This window comes from Ceratotherium simum, chromosome 39, assembly GCF_057802395.1.
Source record: "Ceratotherium simum simum isolate JZ-2026a chromosome 39, ASM5780239v1, whole genome shotgun sequence".
Taxonomy (NCBI): Eukaryota; Metazoa; Chordata; class Mammalia; order Perissodactyla; family Rhinocerotidae; genus Ceratotherium; species Ceratotherium simum.
In genome coordinates, this window is record NC_141938.1 from 11,475,097 (window position 1) to 11,495,902 (window position 20,806).

The window sequence follows — 20,806 nt, forward strand, 5'->3', positions numbered from 1 at the left end:
CAAGATGGGAGACAGTACCCTTCACTGTTTAGAAATACGGTAGGGATCAGAGATGATGGAACTGCAAAGGCGAAGGCGAGGAAGACAGGATGACGCCCCAGGGCTCCGGGTTTGCCTCCCACCTCGACCCCTCGCAAGCCGCCGGGGCAACTTGTGCAAATGGCTGAGCTGCCCCAGGCCTCAGTTTCTGCCTCTGGAAAATGGGGGTGATGAAAATGGTCGCTACCTCATTGAGAAGTCTGTGTAAAAATTAAATGCGCTGAGGCAGATCGAGCAAGCAGAACGGTGCTGGCATACAGTAAGCGTTCAATAAATGTTGGCTGTGGCTACCGCTTTCAATACCGTTGCTATTGTGATGAGCCTTCGATAAACGTGGCCAGAGAGTCGTCTCTTTCGATCCAGACGCCCCCAACCTTTCTTATGCTTGTTTCCAGGCCTCGCGACGGACGCCCCCTCCCCGCCTCCTTTCCTCCCAGCTGGGAAACCACCTGAATGTTTCCCTCCCCATGTCCCCCCAGAGTCTAGCTCAACTCCATCGTGCTGTCACTGGAGGAAGCGGTCGTGTGTTCCCGCATCTGTCTCCACAAAACCTGACATTCGGCTGGGGTTCCTTTCCCGGAAACCCCGGGGGGCGGCCTGGAGGAAGCGCACCCCTCCACGTCACAGCTGCCGCCACCCCCTGCCGAGCGAGAGAGCCCGTAGGGGCCGCCCCGCCCCCGCCCGGAACTCTGGGGGACCAGGAGAGGAGACATCACTCTCCCCCGTCCCAAGGGGCCAAGGGTGCGAGGGCCAGCCTGAGGGCAACCAAGGGGCCGAATTCTCAGGGGAGGGGCTCGGAAAGGGGCCTGGAGCTAAGTGGACGTGGCCAGTCGGAGGAGGGCGGGTGACGTTATAAAGGGGCGGGGCCCACTGGACCGGACGCACGGAGTTCCCAAGGGGGCGTGGTCTACGGGGAAGGCGGTGTCATCTAAAGGGGCGTGGTTAGCGCAAAGACAGGTTCTAAGGGGGCGGGGCGGGAACGAGGGGGCGGGGCTAGAGCCTGGGTGGTTACAGTTGGAGGCGGGGTCCGAAGGGGGCGGGGTCTGTAGGGGCGTGGTTTCCAGGGGCGGGGCCAGGTGTTTGGGCTCGGCTGCCACCAGGCGCGGCCGGGGAAGGCCGGACCTGGCTGGGGCGGGGAGGGAGGGGCCCGGAGCCGCAGAGCCTCAGGCGTCGGTCCGGCCCCAGCCTCTCGGGAGCTCCGCGGGTCCCGGCCCAGGTGAGTGAGGGGCCCCGGGCGGATCCAGGACCAGGGAATTATTGGGGTGAGGAGTCCTCTCTTTTCCAGGTGGGACCACCTGCTCGCGGGGAGGATTTGGGCGTCTGTCCACGCGCGTCCGCGAACGCAGAAGGGGTCGCCAGGTGCCTGATTGGGTCGCCGTGCGTCACGCCTGTCCATGTACCTGGGCGTACCTGGGCGTGCTCCTCTAAGCATGTTTCCTGTGCAACACGGAAAGCCGCCTTGCTTCCACTTTTGCCTGAGCGATGTTTGTAGACCACAAATCAGATGGTGCCCTTCCCTCACTTAAAACCCTGCCTTCCATGGCCCCCATTCCATCCCACTAAGGTGAAAATTCGGGGTCCATCAGTTCCTGCACGGTCTCACCCCTGCCGGCTTCCCTGACCCCACTGCCCTCTCCATTCAACTCCTTGCTCCATCCCGCCTCCCAGCCTTTACGCTTGCTGTATCTTCCACCTGGACTGCTCTTTCTCCAAATCTTTGCATAACTGTCTCCTTTCCTTTGCTGAGGTCTCAGCTCCAACGTCACCTGGTGGGACAGACCTTCCTGGCTACGCCAAAGTAGCCTGTCCCCTCCAGCCTTCTTTTTCACAGCTCCCAGTTTCATCACCTTCTTCGATTACTCTTAGACATCATCTTCTTCATTCATTGTGTGCTTGTTTGTGAGTGTCTTGCCCACCAGACGGCACAGGGCAAGGCCTCCGTCTCATCCATCGTTTTATCTCCAGAGTCTAGAACAGCGCCTGGCATTCAGTCAGGGCTCAGTCAGTGTTTGCTCAAGGTCAAGTCTCAGTCTCTGTGTCCACCTGCGTCCACGTGCCCACGTGCAGGTGGCTGCCCCCCTGCAAATGTGTGCACATGTATGTGGTCTGTAGGGCATAAATAATCCCCTCCCTCCTGTCTCCGTGCTTGCCCCTACCCCACCCCCTCTCCTGATTCTGCCCCCTTCCTCCTTTTCCTGCCCAAATATCCAGAGATTATTCCAAAAGGCATAGAGCAGGAGAATGATTTAGTCGGCCTGTGGCTGACCTGTGCCCACCCTGAGCTCCCTCCGAACTAACCAGAGCCTTGTCAGTGGTGCACCTCCACACCCACTCAGGGGGGCATGAGACAGAGGTACCTGGAATTGGGGGACTCTTAAGATGAAGGCCTGTCCTAGTGCAGCTGACAAACAGGAAGTACACAGGCTTCCAGGAGACACACCTGGCACTCAGGTATGCAGTGCCTAGAGCCAGCTCCCTGCCCCTGAAGCCACCTAGGGCTGGTCTGGGAACTTCCTGCCCTTTTCAGGCGCTCAGCCTGGGCTGACTCAGGACATAAGAATCCTGGTGCTATTTCTCTGCAGACCGCTCCAGGCTCAGAAAACCTTGGGGGGTAGGGGGCAGTGAGACGCAGACCCCCTCCTTCCCTCCCATCCCCCCCAAGGCGAATTTTCTCCACCAGCCACTTGACACACACAGGGCCTGAGGCCTGTGAGATGATCATGGGAGTCCCAAAGTATCTGAGACCTAAATTTGACCATAATAATAACGAAATGTGTCGGCTCCAAAAATATAAGAATCTGCAAATATAAAATTGCTGTTTGCTGACATTTCTACAAAAATGTGACCTTTTAACCTCCTTAAAAATGGTGTTCCACTGGAAAGCCAGGTATGGGTTAGATTTTCTTACATCCTAAGAATGCTGAGTGTGCACAAAGATTGCTAAGAAGGTATGGACATTAGTCAAGTAAATACTCCCCAGCCCAGAATGTTCTCTCACCCAGAGAGCCACCTGGCTCGCTCCCTCAAAATCCTTCCAGTCATCACTGAGTGACACCTTCCTGGGCCACCCTATGGAAATTTTTTTTTTCCTATAGAAAAATTTAACTGCACCACTTGAATCTTCATATCCCATCACTGGTTTCGTTTTTCTGCTTAGCTCTCTCTGATCTACTCCTCCATCCACTTATTTGTTTTCTTAACCACCGTCACGCCCCCTAGACTGCAGCCCCCCGAGGGCAGGGATTCCCATCTGTTTTGTTCACTGCTGGGTCTCTCGTGCCTAGAATAGTGCCTGGCACACAGCGGGCACCCTGTAAATATTGGTTTGAGAGAATTAATTAAATTTCTACCAAACATAGCATTATGTGATCTGTATAAAAATGGCGTTACTGTACATTTGAAAGCAATGCATAGGTGTTCTCCCTTTGCAAGAATCCCGGTGAATGCATGACTGTTTCCATTAAATCACAGCCAATTCTAAATTAAAGTTACTCATAGCCCGATTTTATATATATATATATAAATGTATATATACATACATACATATATACATGTATATAAATGTAAATAAATATATATATATAAAATATGTTCAATCTGGCATAGATATATAAATATATCTGGCATAGGTATATAAATATAAATATCTGGCATATTTATATATCTGGCATAGATATATAAATAAAATCTGACTGTGAGTAACTTTAATTTAAAATATAATATGTATTTATATAATATAATAAATAATATATTTACAAATATATGATATATATATTTATATAGTATGTATAAAAATTTATATTATATATATAGGCACATACATATACATACTCTGAGAGAGAGAGCTGCATTTTAAGGTTGATAGGATGTGGGCTACTGTCTCCAAAACCAAGAGGAACATGGAAGGGCCGACCCAGCCACTCAGGAAGCAGGAATAATTGTTCCCATTTTACAGATGCGGAAGACTGAGGCCTGTTGACAGTACAGAGCTCAGCCCCTGCACCCTCTGCCCCCAAGAACTCCATGCAGGTGCCACAGGATGGAGAGGACTTTGCTGGCCAACCCTGGTACCACGGCCCACTGTCCCGCCAGGTATGGCTGCCTCCTGCAGGGCCTCAGCACCATCTGATGGGGAGCCTGTCATGCCCCTGACTTACTGGGGACTCCTGGGTCCCAGATGAGGGACTTAGGGTCAAGGTCTGTTGGAGGGGGTGGCTGGGGGACTGGAGACTGTCTTGAAGCGTGGTTGGTGTGGCACGTCACTCCTTATATTTAAATTATCGCTTTCTTTGGGATGGTGTTGAGGAGGGTGATGGAGATGGAAGAGGGTCTTCATGCCCCCTCAAAACACCCCTTGGCTCTGCTTGTCTCTCTCTCTGGGTCCCAGGCACCTGTGGCCACCAGGGCCCCATCTCCCTCTCACTCCATGCCTCCCCACCCTCGTCTCCAGCTCAAGTATCACCCCCAGGAGTGAAATCATGAGAGGCAGTGTAGATTAGTGGTTAAAACCCACCCCCTAGCGCCAGACATCTTGGGTTCAAATCCCAGCCCTACAACTTACATCCTGTGTGACCTAGGGCAAGGTATTTGGCCTCTCTGGGCCTCAGTTTCCCCATGTGTAAAATGAGGATCATGGTACCTACCTCTTAACCTTGCTAAAGGATTAAATGAGTTCATGTGTTTTACACCTAAAGCAGTGCCTGGCATACAATAGGGCTCGACATGTGTCCACTGCATGTATTGTTCAGGCCCCAGCCCCCATCACCAGCTCTGCCTTGTCTCTGGCGTCATGGCCCTCAGCCCCTGTTTTAGCACCAGCCGCCACAGCTGGCATAAAACTGCTTGAGTATTTTTATAAAGGAGGATTTATAGGCCACAATCTGTTTGGAAGGATCCAGCTAATGGCTTTTCTTGAAGCCACATTTGCATAGCAAGCCCAGTGCCTTTACTCAGATTGCAAGTTGCATTAGTCAGCGTTGGCTATCTGCTATAACAAACATTCCCAAGATGTCAATCAATCAGGACCCAAGCCCTTTTCATCTTGTGGCTCTGCCATCCCCCAGGGCTTTGGGAATATCAGCTGACAGATAGGGGACAGAACCTGTAGGATTGTGCAGGAGGGTTTTATGGGCCAGGTCTGGACATTCCCCTCATCCCATTGGCCAGATCGTGGCGCATGATGACTCTAACTGCAAGGGAGCCTGGGAAATGCAGTCCAGAGGTATGCCCACGGGAAAAGGGAAAATGGTTTGGTGCAAAACTACCCAGTCTCTCGGGTGGCTTTTCCTGAGTTGGGGAGTGGAGGTAGGGAGTTACTGTTAATTGCTGATCTGGGCTCATACCTAAGCCCTCTGCTCCCTGTCCTCCATCCCCAGAAGGCAGAGGCCCTCCTTCAGCAAGATGGTGACTTCTTGGTTCGTGCGTCTGGGTCCCGTGGGGGCCACCCTGTGATCTCTTGCCGCTGGCGGGGCTTGGCCCTCCACTTCGAAGTGCTCCGTGTGGCCCTGCGTCCCCGGCCAGGCCGGCCCACAACACTCTTTCAGCTGGAGGATGAACGTTTTCCAAGCCTGCCCGCCCTGGTTCGCAGCTACGTGACCGGCCAGCGTCCACTGTCCCAGGCCACAGGGGCTGTGGCCTCCAGGCCTGTGACGCGGCAGGAGCCTATTCGACGCAGCTTTAGCGAGGACACCCTCCTAGACAGCCCAGCTCAGACAGAGCCGCTCAGGTGCTCTCTAGCTCCTTCTGTCCCAATGACACCCAACACCCCCGGGGTTTCTCCACCTCGGAGCTATCGACATTTGCAGATGGATCATTCTTGGTTGTGGGTGGCCTGTGCATTGCTGGATGTCGAGCAGCACCCAGGTCTCCATCCGCTAAATGCCAATAGAATCTTCCTTGCCCCACCCTCCAGTTGTGACAACCAAAAAATGTCTCCTGACATTGCCAATTGTCCCTTGGGGGTAGAGCACCGTAGTTGAGATCCACTGGACCTGAGTGACTGGAGGTAGGGGTTTCTGGGCATCGGTGGGGGCTTCCCTGCTCAAGGTAGGGCTACACATTGTCCCCATGTCTGTCCCCCAGGGCTCGGAAGTGGAGTGACAGTCAGCCTGCAGGCTTGGAGCACATGGGACAGTCAAGAGAAGGTGAGGGTCTACCAGGACAGCACACAGCTCAGAGATTGCTCTGCCACTCACTGCCTGAGCGATCTTGGGCATGTAACTTAACCTCTTGGAAAATGGCGACAATAATGCTCTTAAAGTTGTCACCGTGATTTAAAAACACACAGGAACTTTGCAGGTGCTTAAAAATGTGGGTTTATGATTATTCCAAGAAGCCCTATGTGTTCTGACCATGGCTGACCTCTCTAACAGCTCCTGCCGCATTCCCTCTTTACTCCAATCACACGGTCTTCCTTTCAGTTGCTGGAACCTTTCATATTTCATATTCATATTTCATATTTCATATTTCATATTCCTGCCTTAGGGCCTTTGCACTTGCTGTTCTGGCCATTGGAAAGCCCATTCCCCCAATCTTTTCCTGACTGACTCCTTCTCATCTAATGTGAGTTCCTCAAAGCTGCTGACCCTGACTATCCTACCTAAAGGAGGACTCCCCCTTCCTGTCTGTTCCATCTGCCCCATCTCCTCTGCCCCCCTCATTCAACATGAGCCCTCACTGCATGCCAGGCACCATCCTAAGTGCTGAGACACATCAATGAACAAGAAAGACAAAGATCCCTGCTCCAGTGGAGCCAAAATCCTGCTAGAAGAAAACGGATCATGAACAACAAAAATATGTCAATTACGTATGTTTGGGGGTAAAAATTAAAAGCAGAACAGAGTAACGGAGATTGGGAGTATAGGGATTGGAGTGAGAATGACAATTTTAAGTAGCAGTCAGGAAAGGCCCAAGGGAGAAAGATCTGAAGGAGATGAGGGAAGGAATGATGTGGATAACTGGGGGTGAGAGGTGGCGCAGGCAGAAGGAACAGCCAGTGCAAAGGTCCTGTGGTCAGAATAAGAGTTTGAACTGCTCCTTCAACCAAAACGAGGTGAGTGTGACTGAAGCAGTGGGAGTGAAGGGAAAGTCAGAGAGAGATCTGAGGCTCAGATTGTGAGGGCTTTTTTGGCTACTACAAGGACTTTGGCCCTCACTCAGAGTGAACTGGGAACCATGGGAAGGTTTTACACCCCATTAACAGGGTCTATTTAAAGACTTGCTAAATATAGTCTCCCAAAAGTCTGGGTTCACTTTTAAGTTCTAATAACCTCAGAAGTAAACAGGCCACAAACTTAACAGAAGACATCATTTGAAAGTTTGATAAATTCAGTTTCTTTGATGCTCATGTAGTTTTTGTGAATTTCAAATAATCTATTTTTTATTTTAATCTTGTACGGTCAAGGCTTACCATCTTCAATCAGAGGGGCAAAAACAAAAGCTTCAAATGTAAAATGTAGTATTCAGAATTCGTAAAACTACGTAAGTGTCAGAGAAAGTTCATTTTCAAACCATTGGTAAGTGTGTAGCATTTATACCGGTGAAATTGTTAAAATTTGAAGCTGCACCAAGATAGGTTGGGATACCCAATTTTTGGCTGAATAAGTGGATAAACCAGGAGGGTGGTAGGCCATGAAGCCCCCCGACCCCACCCAGCTATATTCTCTGTGTACCCCTTTCGCCCCCCTTGGATGACCCCTAGGAGCCTCCGCTGTGCCTGCATCTACCCTGCCTCGGACGGGTAGTGACCCTGTGTTGCTGAAGACCCCAGCTCCCCTGGCATCCATTGCTGACAGCCTCAGGGCCTCCGATGGGCAGCTTCATGCCAAGGCACCAACCAAGCCACCTCGAACACCCTCCCTGATGCTGCCCGATGCCTCTGGACGTCCCCCCACGTACTGTGAGCTGGTGCCCCGAGTACCCAGTGCCCAGGGAACACCCGCTGGCCACAGCCACCCACAGCCAGAGGCCCTATGGTGGGAGGCTGAGGAGGAGGAGAAGGAGGAAGAGAACAGGTGTTTTTCAAGACCACAGGCTGAGGTCTCCTTCTGCCCCCCTGACAACCCCTTCTGCATGCTGGGCCCCCAGAACCGGCCCCTGGAACCTGAAGTCCTGCGTACTCTCCGTGGGCTGTTCCTGGAGCACCATCCTGGGAAGACTGCCCTCCACCTGCTATTGGTGGATTGCCAGGTGAGTCCCTCCTCCCCAGGCAGGGGCTGAAGCCAGAGCAGGGCCTAATGCACCTCACACACATATACTCACTGCTCACTTATCCTTCCCACTGCCTTCCACCCGCCTCTAGGCCACAGGCCTCTTGGGAGTGACCAAGGCCCAGCGGGACGCCATGGGGGTCCCCTCTGGCCTGGAGCTGCTCACCCTTCCCCATGGGCACCGCTTGAGGTTGGAACTGCTGGAGAGGTGAGCCAGCCACTTGGAATCCCCAGGGTGTCCAAATCACCCCCCCATTCACGGCCCCCCAGGGACGAGGGGGGATGGGCAATGCCACCTCCTGTGCCCCCTCACCCCCGCATTACAAACCTCCCCACTGCCCCCAGACCCTTGCCCTCCGCCTCTGCAGGCACGAGGTGCTGGCGCTGGCCGGGGCGCTGGCGGTGCTGGGCTGCGCGGGGCCTCTGGAGGAGCGCGCGGCCGCCCTGAGGGGCCTGGTGGAGCTGGCGCTGGCGCTGCGGCCAGGGGCGGCGGGGGACCTGCCCGGACTGGCCGCCGTCATGGGCGCCTTGCTCATGCCCCAGGTGCGTGGGAAGCAAGGCTGGCGAGGAAGCCCGAGCGTAAGTGATGGGGACGAGCGGAGAGGAGGCAAGCTCAGGTCTCCTCCCCCAGGTGTCCCGGTTGGAACACACGTGGCGGCAGCTCCGAAGGAGCCACACCGAGGCTGCGCTGGCCTTCGAGCAGGAGCTGAAGCCGCTGATGCGAGCGCTGGACGAGGGCGCCGGTAAGGGGCATCATTTGGACCCCACACCAACTCTAACCAGAATCCTACTCCAATCAGAGGCTCCGCCCCCTTCTTCCTATGCCCCGCCCTCACTCTGCCCTAGGCTCCGCCCCCTGCCCTTGTCCCGGCTCTTGACTCAGGTCCAGTTCTGTGCTAGGCTCCAGCCTCTGAGCCTGTTCCCAAACCCCTCCCCTTGCTTCCGCGCTAGGCTCCACTGTGGCCCTATGTTCTGCCAACTGTTTGTCCTAGGCTCGGTCCTTTCACCATAGGCTCCTCCCTCTTCGCCCTAGGCCCCGCCGCTCTGTGCCAGGCTCCCTCTTAGACCCCATCCCTAGGCCCCGCCCACACGGTCATAGGCTCCGCCCAAGCCCTAGGCCCCGCCCCCTGCGCTAGGCTCCGTCCTGGACCCCACGCCTAGGCCCCGCCTTGACTCTGTCCTAGGCTCCGCCCCGGCCCTAGGCCCCGCCCCCTGCGCTAGACTCCGTCCTGGACCCACGCCTAGGCCCCGCCCACACGGTCATAGGCTCCGCCCCCTGCGCTAGGCTCCGTCCTGGACCCCACGCCTAGGCCCCGCCTTGACTCTGTCCTAGGCTCCGCCCCTGGCCTAGGCCACGCCCTTGACCCTGTTCAGCTCTGCCCTGGGCTCAAGCCTCAGAGTCTGCCCCAAGCCCCGCCCGTCGCTTCTGTCCTAGGCTCCGCCTCGGCCCCATATCCCACCCTCTTCACCCTAGGCCCTGCCCCTTGCCCTCACTCCAGCCCAGCCCAGCCCTTTCCCCCCGCAGGACCCTGCGACCCCGGCGAGGTGGCCCTGCCGCACGTGGCACCCGCGGTGCGCCTGCTAGAGGGCGAGGAACTCCCGGGGCCGCTAGACGAGAGCTGCGAGCGGCTGCTGCGCACCCTGCACGGGGCGCGTCAGATGGCCCGGGACGCGCCCAAATTCCGCAAGGCGGCGGCCGGGCGCCTGCGAGGTGAGCGCCCCCACTGCGCCAGCTGTCAGAGGGTCCCGACTTTAGGAGCACCCCGCATGCTCTAACCGGGTCCCAAAAACCCACCGGGCTAGGGACTAGAGCCTCCTGCCACGCCTCCCAGAGTCCCACCCAAATTGGGACAGCCCCGCACCCAGAGGGTTCTCGCCCCAAGCAAGCGCTGCTACCAGCAGTGTTGGCGGGAATAGTGCCTTCCACGCCAAAAGGGGCGGCCCCGCCACCAGAGCCACGCTCCTACCCAGGGACGAGGTCTTACTCCCACTCTCCCATCTGGGCTGGTTTTGCCCCCCGGGAACCTCGATCCCCCCAAGAACGCCCAGCTCCCTCCAAAATGAGTCCTTCAACCTGATAGGAGAACAGCGCCCCCTCTGCGCTCAGAGCCACTCTTCCGTCCTGTTCTGGGGCAGCGCAGCCTCCAGAATCCCCTACCTGGGTCATTCCCACCCTCGCTGGCGACCTTAGCCCTCCTCTCGCTCCCACATGACCCAACTTCCCTTCGCATTTGCCGCGCGGGGCGGCCCGGACCCCAAATCCCGCCCCTGGGGCGGCTCCATTTCCAGGCACTGCCCCTAAGGTGGGCCCCCCAGCATCTCGCCCATAGAACAGACCGCCCCCATGCACCCTGGCAGAGCCCACCTCCACCCCACTCCTGCAGACTCGGGAGCCCCCGCCCCCAAGCCCCGCGCAGTCGTCCAGAGTGCTTGGAGCTGAAACCCTCCTGGCCCCTGCTGGGTCAAAGTCCCCAGGGAAGGCAGGTGCGGGGAGGGGCGAGGCAGGCGCCAGGGCCACTCCCCCAGCCCGCCTGGCCCTGCTTCCAGGATTCCGTCCGAACCCGGAGCTGAGGGAGGCGCTGACCACTGGCTTCGTGCGGAGGCTGCTCTGGGGGAGCCGGGGCGCGGGGGCGCCCCGCGCCGCGCGTCTCGAGAAGTTCCAGCGCGTCCTCAGCGTCCTGTCGCAGCGCCTGGAGCCTGACCGCTGAAAGCGCAGACCCTCTTCTTCACCCTGCGAGACCCAGGCTTCAGGGGACCCCGGCGGGAGACCAAGAAGTCACCCCAGGTTGTTCACACAGCCAAAAGGGGTGGGGACCCGCATCCTGCCTCACAGAAGGGAGGGAGGCCAGGTTTGCAAGAACCCACCCTGTTCCCCCAAAATGGACACGAATCTTGGGGGCAGCTTCCAGCGCACTAGAGTCCCGGGTGTCTGGAAGTTCTGGATACCCTCTCCCACTCCCCACCCCACCCCTAGGCACACATCCCACAGTGGTGAACCTGTGCCTTTTAATGATAAGAGAACTAGCAGTTCTGTAAGAAGCCAGCGTTCAAATGTCTTTAAAATGCCGTGTGACTTCTAGCAGATCACTTGACCTCTCTGTGCCTGCCTTCAACATAAAAGTAAGATTATATACTTTCGAGGGGTTATTGTGGGGATTAAAACTCCACATTTAAATGTGTTCCTGGGTGGAGAATGCCTGGCACACAGTAGGTGCTCAGTAAACCCTATCTGTTCTCAGTAAGCTGCTATGAACACCAAAGGGACGACGTCTGGCACCCTTCTCCCTATACTAACTAGAGTCACAGACAAGCACCAATCCCAGGAAGGGGCAGCGTTTGTCCCAGGTGTGCCCAAGTTCACCTCCCTTAGTCATTCCCCGTGTGGCCCGTCAGGCAGGTGGTATTTGAATGTCCAGCCCCAGTATGTAAATCTAATAAGGCTCAGACTCCAAGAGCTTTATATAACTTTTTTTTTATATAAAACAAAAATGGCCCTAGCCGAGCGGCAGGAAGAAAAGATTTGAAACATGAGTATGTACATCGATGGTGGAAGGCACAGTGGATCCATTTGGGGTGAGGAGTGGGGTGGGGGCCAGCAGGTTACACAGGTCTCAGCCGAAGCCACCGGGGGTGGAAATAAAGTGCGTAGGTCCTGGGGCCCCCCGTGGCCCAGAAGCAGCAGCCAACAGCCCCCTTCTTCCCGCCTCGGGCAGGTCTCAGTTGAGTGTGACCCGGAGGTAGGAGGTGGGCACATAGCCCTCACCTCCCTGTTTCCGTCTGACTCGGGTCCAGCCGTCGCCCTTGTCTTCTTCCATGAGACTGAGGTCTTCACCCTCGGCCATGGAGATGGTGCCCTCGCTGGACCCTGTCATGGGGTGGTGGTGGGCTCAGGTCTGCTTTAGGCGAATTTAAGCAAAACCGACCCAGACACCCCTCCCCCCACAAAGCAACTCATGGGCCACCCAAGTTGTCCTCACCTTCAAAATGGTAGATGGCCACACAGTGACCTATGGGGGATGCGGGCTCCTCCTCAAAATCCTCATCGAACTCCGTGTAGATGGGGGTGTCCTGACTTTCCTCCGAGGGGGGCTCTTCAGAGCTGGTTGGGGAGAGCAAGGCAGGTAAGGAGGACAGGCCTCCCGGGTCCCAGGGCCGGATCCACTTTGGCCTCCTTGCTTACCTCTCCTTGTTGTCCTGTGATGCGTTGTTGTTGCTGCTGCCATCTGGGGGGGCACTGGCTGGGGGGTCTGGAGGCCGGACGTGCCGGCCCAGGCTGTTCCCCCGGTTGCTCAGAACCCGGCTCTCAGCTTCTGCCAGCCAAGCCTGAGAAGAGGGGACTATACTGTCAGTTCCAGGGCAGGGCTCCGGGGTCAGCCTACTCTGGATCCGGAGGTTCCCTGAGATCATCCATGCACACCCAAGGCTGTGATGAGAAACAGCTGGAGTCCCCCCTACACCACCCTGCCCCCCCCCAACACTCCCCCGGGCAGTGACTCAGCCAGGCCCGCGGGCCCCCGCCCCTCCCCAGGGTCTTCCCTGACCTCATACTTCTGCACGTCCAATTTCAGCCGTTCGATGTTGTTCAGAGTTTCTGTGATCCGGGGCTCCAAGCTGGCAGGATCCCCCATCTGGGGCGTCTTCTCGTACACATCCTTCATTTTCTTCAGGGCTTCCCTAGGACGAGACAGACAGACAGACGAGAAGGAACAGCCCCATGTGATTTAACAAGCAAAAAACATGGGCTTTGCTTCAAGAAGCAAATAACAAGATAGGACAGTGGTGAACACTCGAATGCTGGTGCTTCAGTGTGTGGGGTCAAATCCCAGTCTGGGTACTTCCTAGTTGTATGAGTTTGGCCTAAGTTATTGAAACTCTGTCTCAGTATGCTAATCTTGAAAATGAGGATGATATATCTACCTCATGTGAGTGGCTGTGAAGATTAGAACAGTGCCTTTATTTATTCAGACACATATTGAGTACCTACTGCATATCACATACTGTTCCGGGCATCAGAAATATGGCACTAAACAAGATAGTCAGGATCCTACATCTGCTCAGTCTCTCAGGAAAACTTGGGAATTCCAGCGAATCCATGTGAAGCATTAGGAATAATGCCTGGCATACAGTAAGCACTCTATAAATGCTAGACGTTATTATTATCACATCTATATATACAGGCAGTAATGGTTACAAGCATAGATCTTTGCAATATGTCAAACCTGGGTTCAGCTTCTTTCCAGTCCTAACAGCTGGTGCCTGTTACAGATGAGGAAACTGAGGCACAGACAGGCAAAACAGCTGGAATTCGAGGCCAGTCTGTCCTGACTCCAGAGCATGCAGCCAAAGCCTTAACCCCTGCACCATAAAAACTCAGCAGCTACAGAGTTCTGAATGGAACTTGACACCAATAAAAGCCGTTTTGTACAGGAGGTTCTGTGCAAATGGCAAAATATAATTTGGCCGCCTGTCCTCAAGTGGCAAACATTGTTCCTATTATGTAAGAGCACTGGGAAGAGGATCTTGTTGCCTGGAAAGACTGAGTAAAGATTTCCTTTTTTTATTCTGGCTGATTTTTTATTGTTAAGGTTTTAAGGGTTTGAGTTATTAAATGAATAACCATATGCTTTTTTTTTTTCTTATAATGTGGTGAATGAGATGGATAGATTTTTTGATATTGAACCATCTTTGCATTACTGGGATAAGACCCAACGGAACATGATATATTTTTTTGAAGTCTTTTTTTTTAAATTATTTTTTCTTTATCATGGTAAAATATACATAACATAAAATTTCCCATTTGGACCTTTGTTACGTGTACAGTTCCACGGCATTAAGTACATTCACATTGTTGTGCAACCATCCCCACCACGTGGTGTGTTATTTTTTAATACGTCATTGTATTTGCTTGGCTACGATTTTGCGCCTAAGATTATAAGTGAAGTCAAATGAGCCCGTAATTTTATTTTCTTGCATTCTTGCTAACTGATTTTGGAACTGAGATTCTACCAGCCTCTTTAATGAGCTGGCGGCTTTTACTCTTTTTCTGTTTGCTGGAATGACTCGTAGAAGATGGGAAGTAACTGTTTCTTATACATGTGGTAAAAGTATAAGATGGGAAGTAACTGTTTCTTATACATGTAGGAATCACCTGTACAACCATCGGGGTCTGGGGTTTGCTGGGGGGAGATTTTTGAGGACCATTTCAATATAATTCATTGATTATTTTACTTTGTTCCTTACCTGCCCACCCCCTCACCTTACCTCTGGTCGACCTCCTTCTGTAGCTCCCGATTACGTTCTTCCAACTGGTGCTGAAGCCGCTTTCTCTGCTGCTCTGGAGGCAAGTGGCTAAAATCCTCGGTCACCACTGTCTGTAAGGTGGGAAGGGGACTGAGTTTGGGATCAAGGAGGCTGAGCTTCCAGGCTCCAAGATATTCCTAAGACACACAAGTCCACCTTCCTCCCCACCCAAGGTTCTTGGGGGGCAAAGCCATGCACGGAGCGAAGCGGGTCCTGGTCGGGCAATGGGAGGAGGGGGCCCAGCCAGCGGCAGGAAGCGAGCCCAGGGTCCCGCCACCCGGCCGCTGGGCGGGCTGGGGCTGCCCCCTCCTCCTCCCCCGCTGGCCTCACTTACCCCACGGCTGCCTCGAAGGCTGCGGAAGGATGCTAGCCGCGGTTTGACCGACTTACTGATCTCACTCAGTATGGCCAAGGGGTCGAGGCCGGAGCGGGGGGACGGGGGTCCGTTAGGCATTGCCGAGGGCAGGGGGCCCCCCAGGGGGGAGAGGGGTGGGGGACGCGGCTACCGACGGGGGCCGGGGAGGGGATGGATCAGGAGGAGTGGGAGGATGGAGAGAATAAGGATGGACGGACGGATGGACGGACGCAATAAAGAAAAAAGGAAAAAACAAAATGGAGAAAAGAAAAAAAACGGTAAGAAAACCACAACTCAAGATCCACGTCACACACAGAAAACGCATGCAGAGAGCAACACAAAAATCTGGGAGGTGGCAGGGAGGGCATTAGACTGTGAGCCAGAAGGCCAGATCCCTCCCTCACCCCCATATGTCCCAGGTTCCCTGCATCCTACGTCCAGTACCTAGAATGGGACCTGGGGGTGCAGGGAGGCCCATGTTTGTGTCCCCCCAGCTTTCTGGGCTCACAGTCCAGAAGGTGGAGGGAGATGCATGCAGGAATCTAGGTCTCAGACAGGTATGGGGCCACAGAGGTCAAGGGCAAGCTGAGAAAGGGGTCAAAGGCATGAAATATCAGATGGGTTACAGGTGGGGTTTAAGCCGGGGCGTGCACGTAGAAATTAAAGAGTATCAAAGAATATATCAAGAGGGACCAGGGGGTATAAAACAGAGTAAAAGGCATAAACGTCGGGGAGTGTCGAAGGTGTAAACCAGGGGTGTCCAGGTATGTGCTTGACATTGAAAGCCAAAAATCCCCAGAAAAAACAGCCTGAGGGTCAGGGACCCATCGGCAGGACGGAGAGACACTCGGGGTGTCCCGAGGGCCAGCATCCCGCGCCCTCGCCCAGCCCTGAATCCCACAAGCAGGTCTGCTCCCAGCATCCTGAGAAACAGCAGAGAGACGCCACGGGTCCCCCTCCCACCCCCGCTCCGCCTCGGGGGACTCCCAGGCCAATCGCCCGGCGGCCTTCCTTCCCTCCAGCCCGGGCTGGCAGCCAAGAGGAAAATTCCTGCCCGGGACTCAGCGTTCCGGCAGCTACGGCTGACTCAGTGGGGGCCCCCGCTGTCCCTGCTCACACCCACACCCCCACCCCAAGGGCCCCGGCCCCCACCTTGTTCTTCTTGCTGAAGGGCCAGCGTTTGGCACGGCTGCGGCCCGGGCCTCGGAGCTCAGGCCGTCCATCGGAAGGGGTACCCAGGCTGCTGTCTGAGGGCGCGCGGTTCATGGGCTGGCTGAAGTCTTCGAATTCCACGTCGCCAGGGCGGGCAAAGCCTGACTTGTGCAGCTCGATGAGGACCTGGGAGTCCTGCGGGGAGGGGACGGCGGGGGGACAGTGAGGGGTAAGACAGGTGTCTAGCCCTCGGGATCCTCCTTCTGCCCACCCCGTGGTCACTGGCCCGCGACCAGGCACCCACATGCTTGGCATCCACGGCATCCGCAGCCACCTGCATGCCCTCTAAACACTTGGCGATGATGGGTACCACCTGGAGCTCAGCCTCTGACAGGAGCCCGTACCCAGCCCCCAGGTGGGTGGCCCGGCGCTCATCCATGTCTTGCAACTTCTGTGGGGACAGGGACAGAAGTGCTAACGGAGGGGGCGGTAGCAGAATGAGTCACTCCGCAAACATGATGGAGATCCACACTGGCCCCAGCCCCAAGCCCAGTCTGGTGGGGAAAACACAGAATCGAGCACAGAGACTTCCAGCCCAGTGAGGTCAGGGGAGAGACACAGGGCTGGGGAGATTTCAGAGGGGACTTGGAGGACCGCCCTCTTGCCTAGGGAGTTGGGAAATGCTTCTCAAAGGAGGTGACAACGGAGCCAGGGCTTTGAAGAAAAAGCAAACCCAGCATAGTTACTGCCCGTCCCAGGGTTGGAGCAGAGAGTGGAATACGCAGCTGAAACAGAAGAGGGGAAATTCAAGACCCTTCAGAGCGGTTGTTGGTGCTGGGGCTTTGAAGAATGAATAGGAGTTTCAAAAGGAAAGAAAGATATCCCTGGCAGAAAAAAAACAGCTTGAGTAAAGGCAGAGCTCACTGTTCCTATTTGTTTCTGAATCCCTTTCAATTTAGAGACTGGGACATTGCAGCTGGGGTTTTGACAAATGGGTAGGAGTTGGTGAACTTTGGGGGTTTTTTGGGAAGGTGGGGCTGGGGGCTTGGAGCACTCACATCAAATATCTGGGGCATCTGGGAAAAATAGAAGTGGGCCTGGTCTCGATTGAAGCGCTGTAGTTGGGCCGCGTACTCATTTTTGCTTTCTTCTGCCATGTGACTCCGAAGGTGGGCTTGTTGCTTGGCCTGAGGAATATTGGGGAGGGGGTTCCTGCCAGGTTCTGGCCCCGTCTCACCCTGACTGACCCCCAAGCCTGTCCCAGACCCCACAAGCACCTTCTCCACATCAGCCTTGGTGGCGTTGATATCCTGGTCTAGCCGCTCAGCCGTCTGAGCCGCCTTTTCCGCCTCCCGGCAGTCTCGCTCAAATTTACGCTTACTCTGTATTGGGGACAGAACCACAATGAAGGAGCCCCCGTCCCCGAGGTAGGGAGGTGGGAAACCACGGTTTCAGGGAATGGAGGAAGTCACCTAGCAAATGTGGGACAAAGGGCATGCTGGAAACCCACAGACAAAGGGGGAAGGTCAGTGGATCAGGGGCCAGAACCACCCTCCATGCCCACAAACTCACATTCTCCAGCTGTTTGAAGCCACTTTCCAGCTGCTGTTGGGCCCGACGGCCTTCCTGGAAGTGCTATGGTAAGAGAAGCCATAAGCTCACCTGGGTTGCGGCAGGAACCCTCCAGAAGTCCCGGGGGTGGGGGGCGGGAATCACTCACCATCTTTCTCTCCTGTTTCATCTCCTGCGAGTACTTAGCCAGCTCGAGACACACGCGGACGCTGAGGTTCTCAGCCACCAGCTCCCGCTGGCCCGCAAAGTCGTTTACCTCCTGTAGAATTTGCACGAAGGACTGATGCTGGCTGAACCTGGGGACGGGTGGGACGGACACTCATTGGGAAGCAAAGATAAATTCGGGTCCACATCCCTGACCCCCAACCCCAGAGTGATGCATTTCGGAACTCAGAATTTTTCGGGTTTTAGCAAGGGAATATGATGCTTATACCACTTTTATGCATGACCCCAGTGGTTGGGCGGCATCCTGCAATCAAACACCATAAATATTTTTGCAGTGAGAGGTATTAATATTCACACTAACTGGGATAAAAACGAAGACCGTAATTAACGTAATTACCATCAAGTCAGTTCAGGTCAGAGGTTGCCTCCAATCAAGTTGCTGGAAAAACTTTTGATGTCTAGAGCTTTCTGGATTCTGGAACCCGGGATGCGGAATAAAGTGAAATGTTCCTACGCACTTACTACAGACTGGGCACTGTTTTAACCCATTATCTCGGTTAATCTTCCCTTGAGCCCTACAAGGTCATCGTCATCATCCCCATTTCACAGATGAGGAAAACAGAGGCACAAACTCACTTGCCTAGAGTCTATCATTTAGTAACTGCTGGAGTCTCCCTCATGTATTAGGCGGGGGAAAACAGAGGCGGAGAACTTGAGTCAATGGCCCAAAGCAGTTAGGGTAGAAAGTAGTGGATTTAGGATTCCAATCCAGGTAGCTGGACCCTGCAACCATGCTCTTATCTCTAGGTAGGAATTGAGGTGAGAGGTGAGGGACTTGCTTGGGAGGCTCAGCCGAGGAGGAGGAACTAGAGCCCACACCCCCTTTCCACCCCCAAATCTAGCCCTGCATCCCCTCTCCATCCTTACTTGGACTCAGGGTCATCTTTGGCAGGTCTCTTGGGCAAATATTTTTTCACCAGGTTCCTAAGGGGAGAGAGAGACAGGAAGGCTGAGCCCCCAGCCCTCCAACGGCTCCCCCAAGCCCCAGGGCGCGCCCACCCTAGGGTCTCACCGAAGCTGTTTGGCATAAGCCTGTTCCACCTCGGTCCGCTCTTTCACGAACTTCACGTATCTGTCCAACAGGTCCAGCCCCCACTGGGTGTGCCGTTCGAGCACCTCAAACTGATCCTGGCCGGAAGGAGGACGAGGAAGGGCCGGGGTCAAGACCTTGGGACCCCACGGCCTGCGGACCAGGCGCCCCGGCTGCCTCGAGGCTCCAGCTCCGAGAAGGAGTGACTTCCCGGCCCCGCCCCGGCGCAGCGCGGGGGGAGACAGGAAACCGGCGGGAACCCCCTCCCCTTCCCGGGAAGAGCCAGGGAACAGGGGCGGGGCCCCAGCCGGACCGCAGGGTCCCCGTCTCCGGACGGCCAAGCGGGGTGTGGAATGGGGCAGGGCCACTCCCCCTGCCCCAGCTCTTCTAATTCCCCCCAGATTCCGGAAAATCCGGCCGGCCCGGCGTGAGTCAGGGCCAGAGGGGCAGGGTTCCCTGCGGCTTGGGGGCCCCAGAATGGCCAGGCAGCAGGCACCAGGTCCCCCAGGTCGCCATGCTTCGCCGGGTCCCCCGATGGGTGACTCAGTTTCCCCTACTGACTCCACTGCACCTCCAAAAGAAATCCCAGTGTTGAGGGAGGGAGGATCTGGTTACCTCGCTACACCCAGGAACCCAGGGATGCCACCGCCTCCAGAAAGAGGAGGGGACAGAGGTCCCGGCTAGGATAGGGGGAAATTCCTGGGGCTTCCTGAGCTGAGGTTAGAGGCGGCCTGGGGGCGGCCCCTCCCTGGCCTGGGGCGGGCAGGGGGACGGGGCTGAGGCCGAGCCTTGCAGCCCCCTCCTCCCCTAGAGGGTCCCAAGCCCCTAGGTGTTGATTAGAGGCGACAGAAAGGGCGGTCAGGACTTCTAGGTCCCACGTGGGGTTGCAAGTGGCCAGAGGGTCCCCTCCCCCCCACCAGCCGGACAGGCGGGCGGCGGGCAGGGACCCAGGGGCCGTAAGATAAGCCGCTGGCCCAGCCAGGACGCTCAAAATAGGTGACCTCGCCCGGCCGCCCCGGCCTGGTCCCAGGACTTCTGGGCCCTCCTCACTCTGCACCCCGTGCCTCAGTTTCCCTACGCCGCTCCTGCAAGGTCGCCCTTTGCCCCCGGGCGTCCTGAAACGCCCTGGGACACTCCGAGAGAGGGCGGAGAGCGGAGACTCCAAGGATCGGTGGAAGCGAAGGCGCGGAGCCCCCGCTAAGCTACTACAGGGGCAAAGTTGGGGGGTCTGGACCCCAGGAAGGGGGAGCATGGAGCCGGACCGATAGGACTCACCCACAGCTCGGTGCCCCAGTCCATGCTGCTCCCGCCGAGGCCGCAGCCGCGCCCGGTCCCCGCCGCCCGCCGCCACCCGCCAGGAGACTCAGCGCAGGGCGGTGCTCCGGCCCCGCCCCGACCCCGCCCACTCCCCACTAGGCCACGCCCCCAAAGGCTCAGCCACGCCTCCACCTCGCAGAACCCAGCACAGCGCCCTAAAGGTGGGGCCCCCGAGGAGGCGGGGCCCGGCGGACGCTCCGCCCCCTTTTAAAGGAACGTGGCCACCGGACCGACCCCTTAAAGGACCCCCACCCATTTTCCAAATCCCCCGGGCACCTCTTATCCTCCCCACCCGTGCCCCGCCCCGAACTGTTCCTCCTTCCCTCTTTCCATTCAACCATTCCTTAAAGGGCCAAGACACTAAAACTCCAACCCAAGAAGTCCTTCCCCCACCCCGTCGCAGAGAGAACCTGAGGTCACCCGGCTCTTGCGGGCCGGCCCGGCTCCAGAGCTCTACACTCGTCTCGCTAATGGTCTGGTCCCTCCGGCCACAGGGCGGATGGGAGGACTTCGATCCTGTCCAGGACGCGCCTCTGCCAAGGCCGGGTCCATTAGCGCCCCCACCGCATCCTGCCTCTCCCCCCCCCGCCCCCCCGAAAATCGCCGGGA

General features: G+C 56.2%; 2 protein-coding genes across 3 annotated transcripts; one reads left to right on the plus strand and one right to left on the minus strand.

The window, feature by feature from the left end:
- The first annotated feature begins 1,194 nt into the window (after positions 1-1,194).
- SH2D3A (SH2 domain containing 3A) lies at positions 1,195-11,805 on the plus strand. Its single transcript, XM_087425620.1, has 10 exons — positions 1,195-1,255; positions 3,995-4,131; positions 5,415-5,764; positions 6,121-6,182; positions 7,739-8,226; positions 8,339-8,454; positions 8,615-8,789; positions 8,878-8,989; positions 9,772-9,957; positions 10,794-11,805. Exons 2-10 carry the CDS (start codon positions 4,063-4,065, stop codon positions 10,952-10,954), a joined length of 1,719 nt encoding a protein of 572 aa, XP_087281746.1. The 5' UTR covers positions 1,195-1,255; positions 3,995-4,062; the 3' UTR covers positions 10,955-11,805.
- TRIP10 (thyroid hormone receptor interactor 10) lies at positions 11,703-20,237 on the minus strand. 2 transcript variants are annotated; one of them, XM_004441238.3, is made up of 14 exons: positions 20,156-20,237; positions 18,863-18,978; positions 18,718-18,774; positions 17,774-17,921; positions 17,626-17,688; positions 17,331-17,435; positions 17,112-17,240; positions 16,358-16,504; positions 16,054-16,248; positions 14,508-14,617; positions 12,788-12,920; positions 12,427-12,569; positions 12,224-12,345; positions 11,703-12,111 (listed from the first exon to the last, which is right to left on the minus strand). In XM_004441238.3, the coding sequence occupies exons 1-14, from the start codon at positions 20,177-20,179 to the stop codon at positions 11,963-11,965; spliced, it is 1,641 nt and encodes a 546-aa protein (XP_004441295.1). In that variant the 5' UTR covers positions 20,180-20,237; the 3' UTR covers positions 11,703-11,962. The 2 variants fall into 2 exon arrangements, with proteins under 2 accessions (XP_004441295.1, XP_087281747.1); XM_087425621.1 differs by lacking the exon at positions 16,358-16,504.
- Positions 20,238-20,806: the final 569 nt, after the last annotated feature.

Excerpts from the sequence above, each read along its gene's own strand:
- SH2D3A (XM_087425620.1), top strand. The coding sequence starts at position 4,063 with ATGCAGGTGCCACAGGATGGAGAGGACTTTGCTGGCCAACCCTGGTAC. Across the intron at positions 6,183-7,738 it reads CATGGGACAGTCAAGAGAAG|GAGCCTCCGCTGTGCCTGCA; the intron begins GTGAGGGTCTAC and ends GATGACCCCTAG. Across the intron at positions 8,790-8,877 it reads GCGCCTTGCTCATGCCCCAG|GTGTCCCGGTTGGAACACAC; the intron begins GTGCGTGGGAAG and ends CTCCTCCCCCAG.
- TRIP10 (XM_004441238.3), bottom strand. The coding sequence starts at position 20,179 with ATGGACTGGGGCACCGAGCTGTGG. Across the intron at positions 12,570-12,787 it reads TGGACGTGCAGAAGTATGAG|GCTTGGCTGGCAGAAGCTGA; the intron begins GTCAGGGAAGAC and ends CCCTCTTCTCAG. Across the intron at positions 12,112-12,223 it reads GGCCATCTACCATTTTGAAG|GGTCCAGCGAGGGCACCATC; the intron begins GTGAGGACAACT and ends ACCCCATGACAG.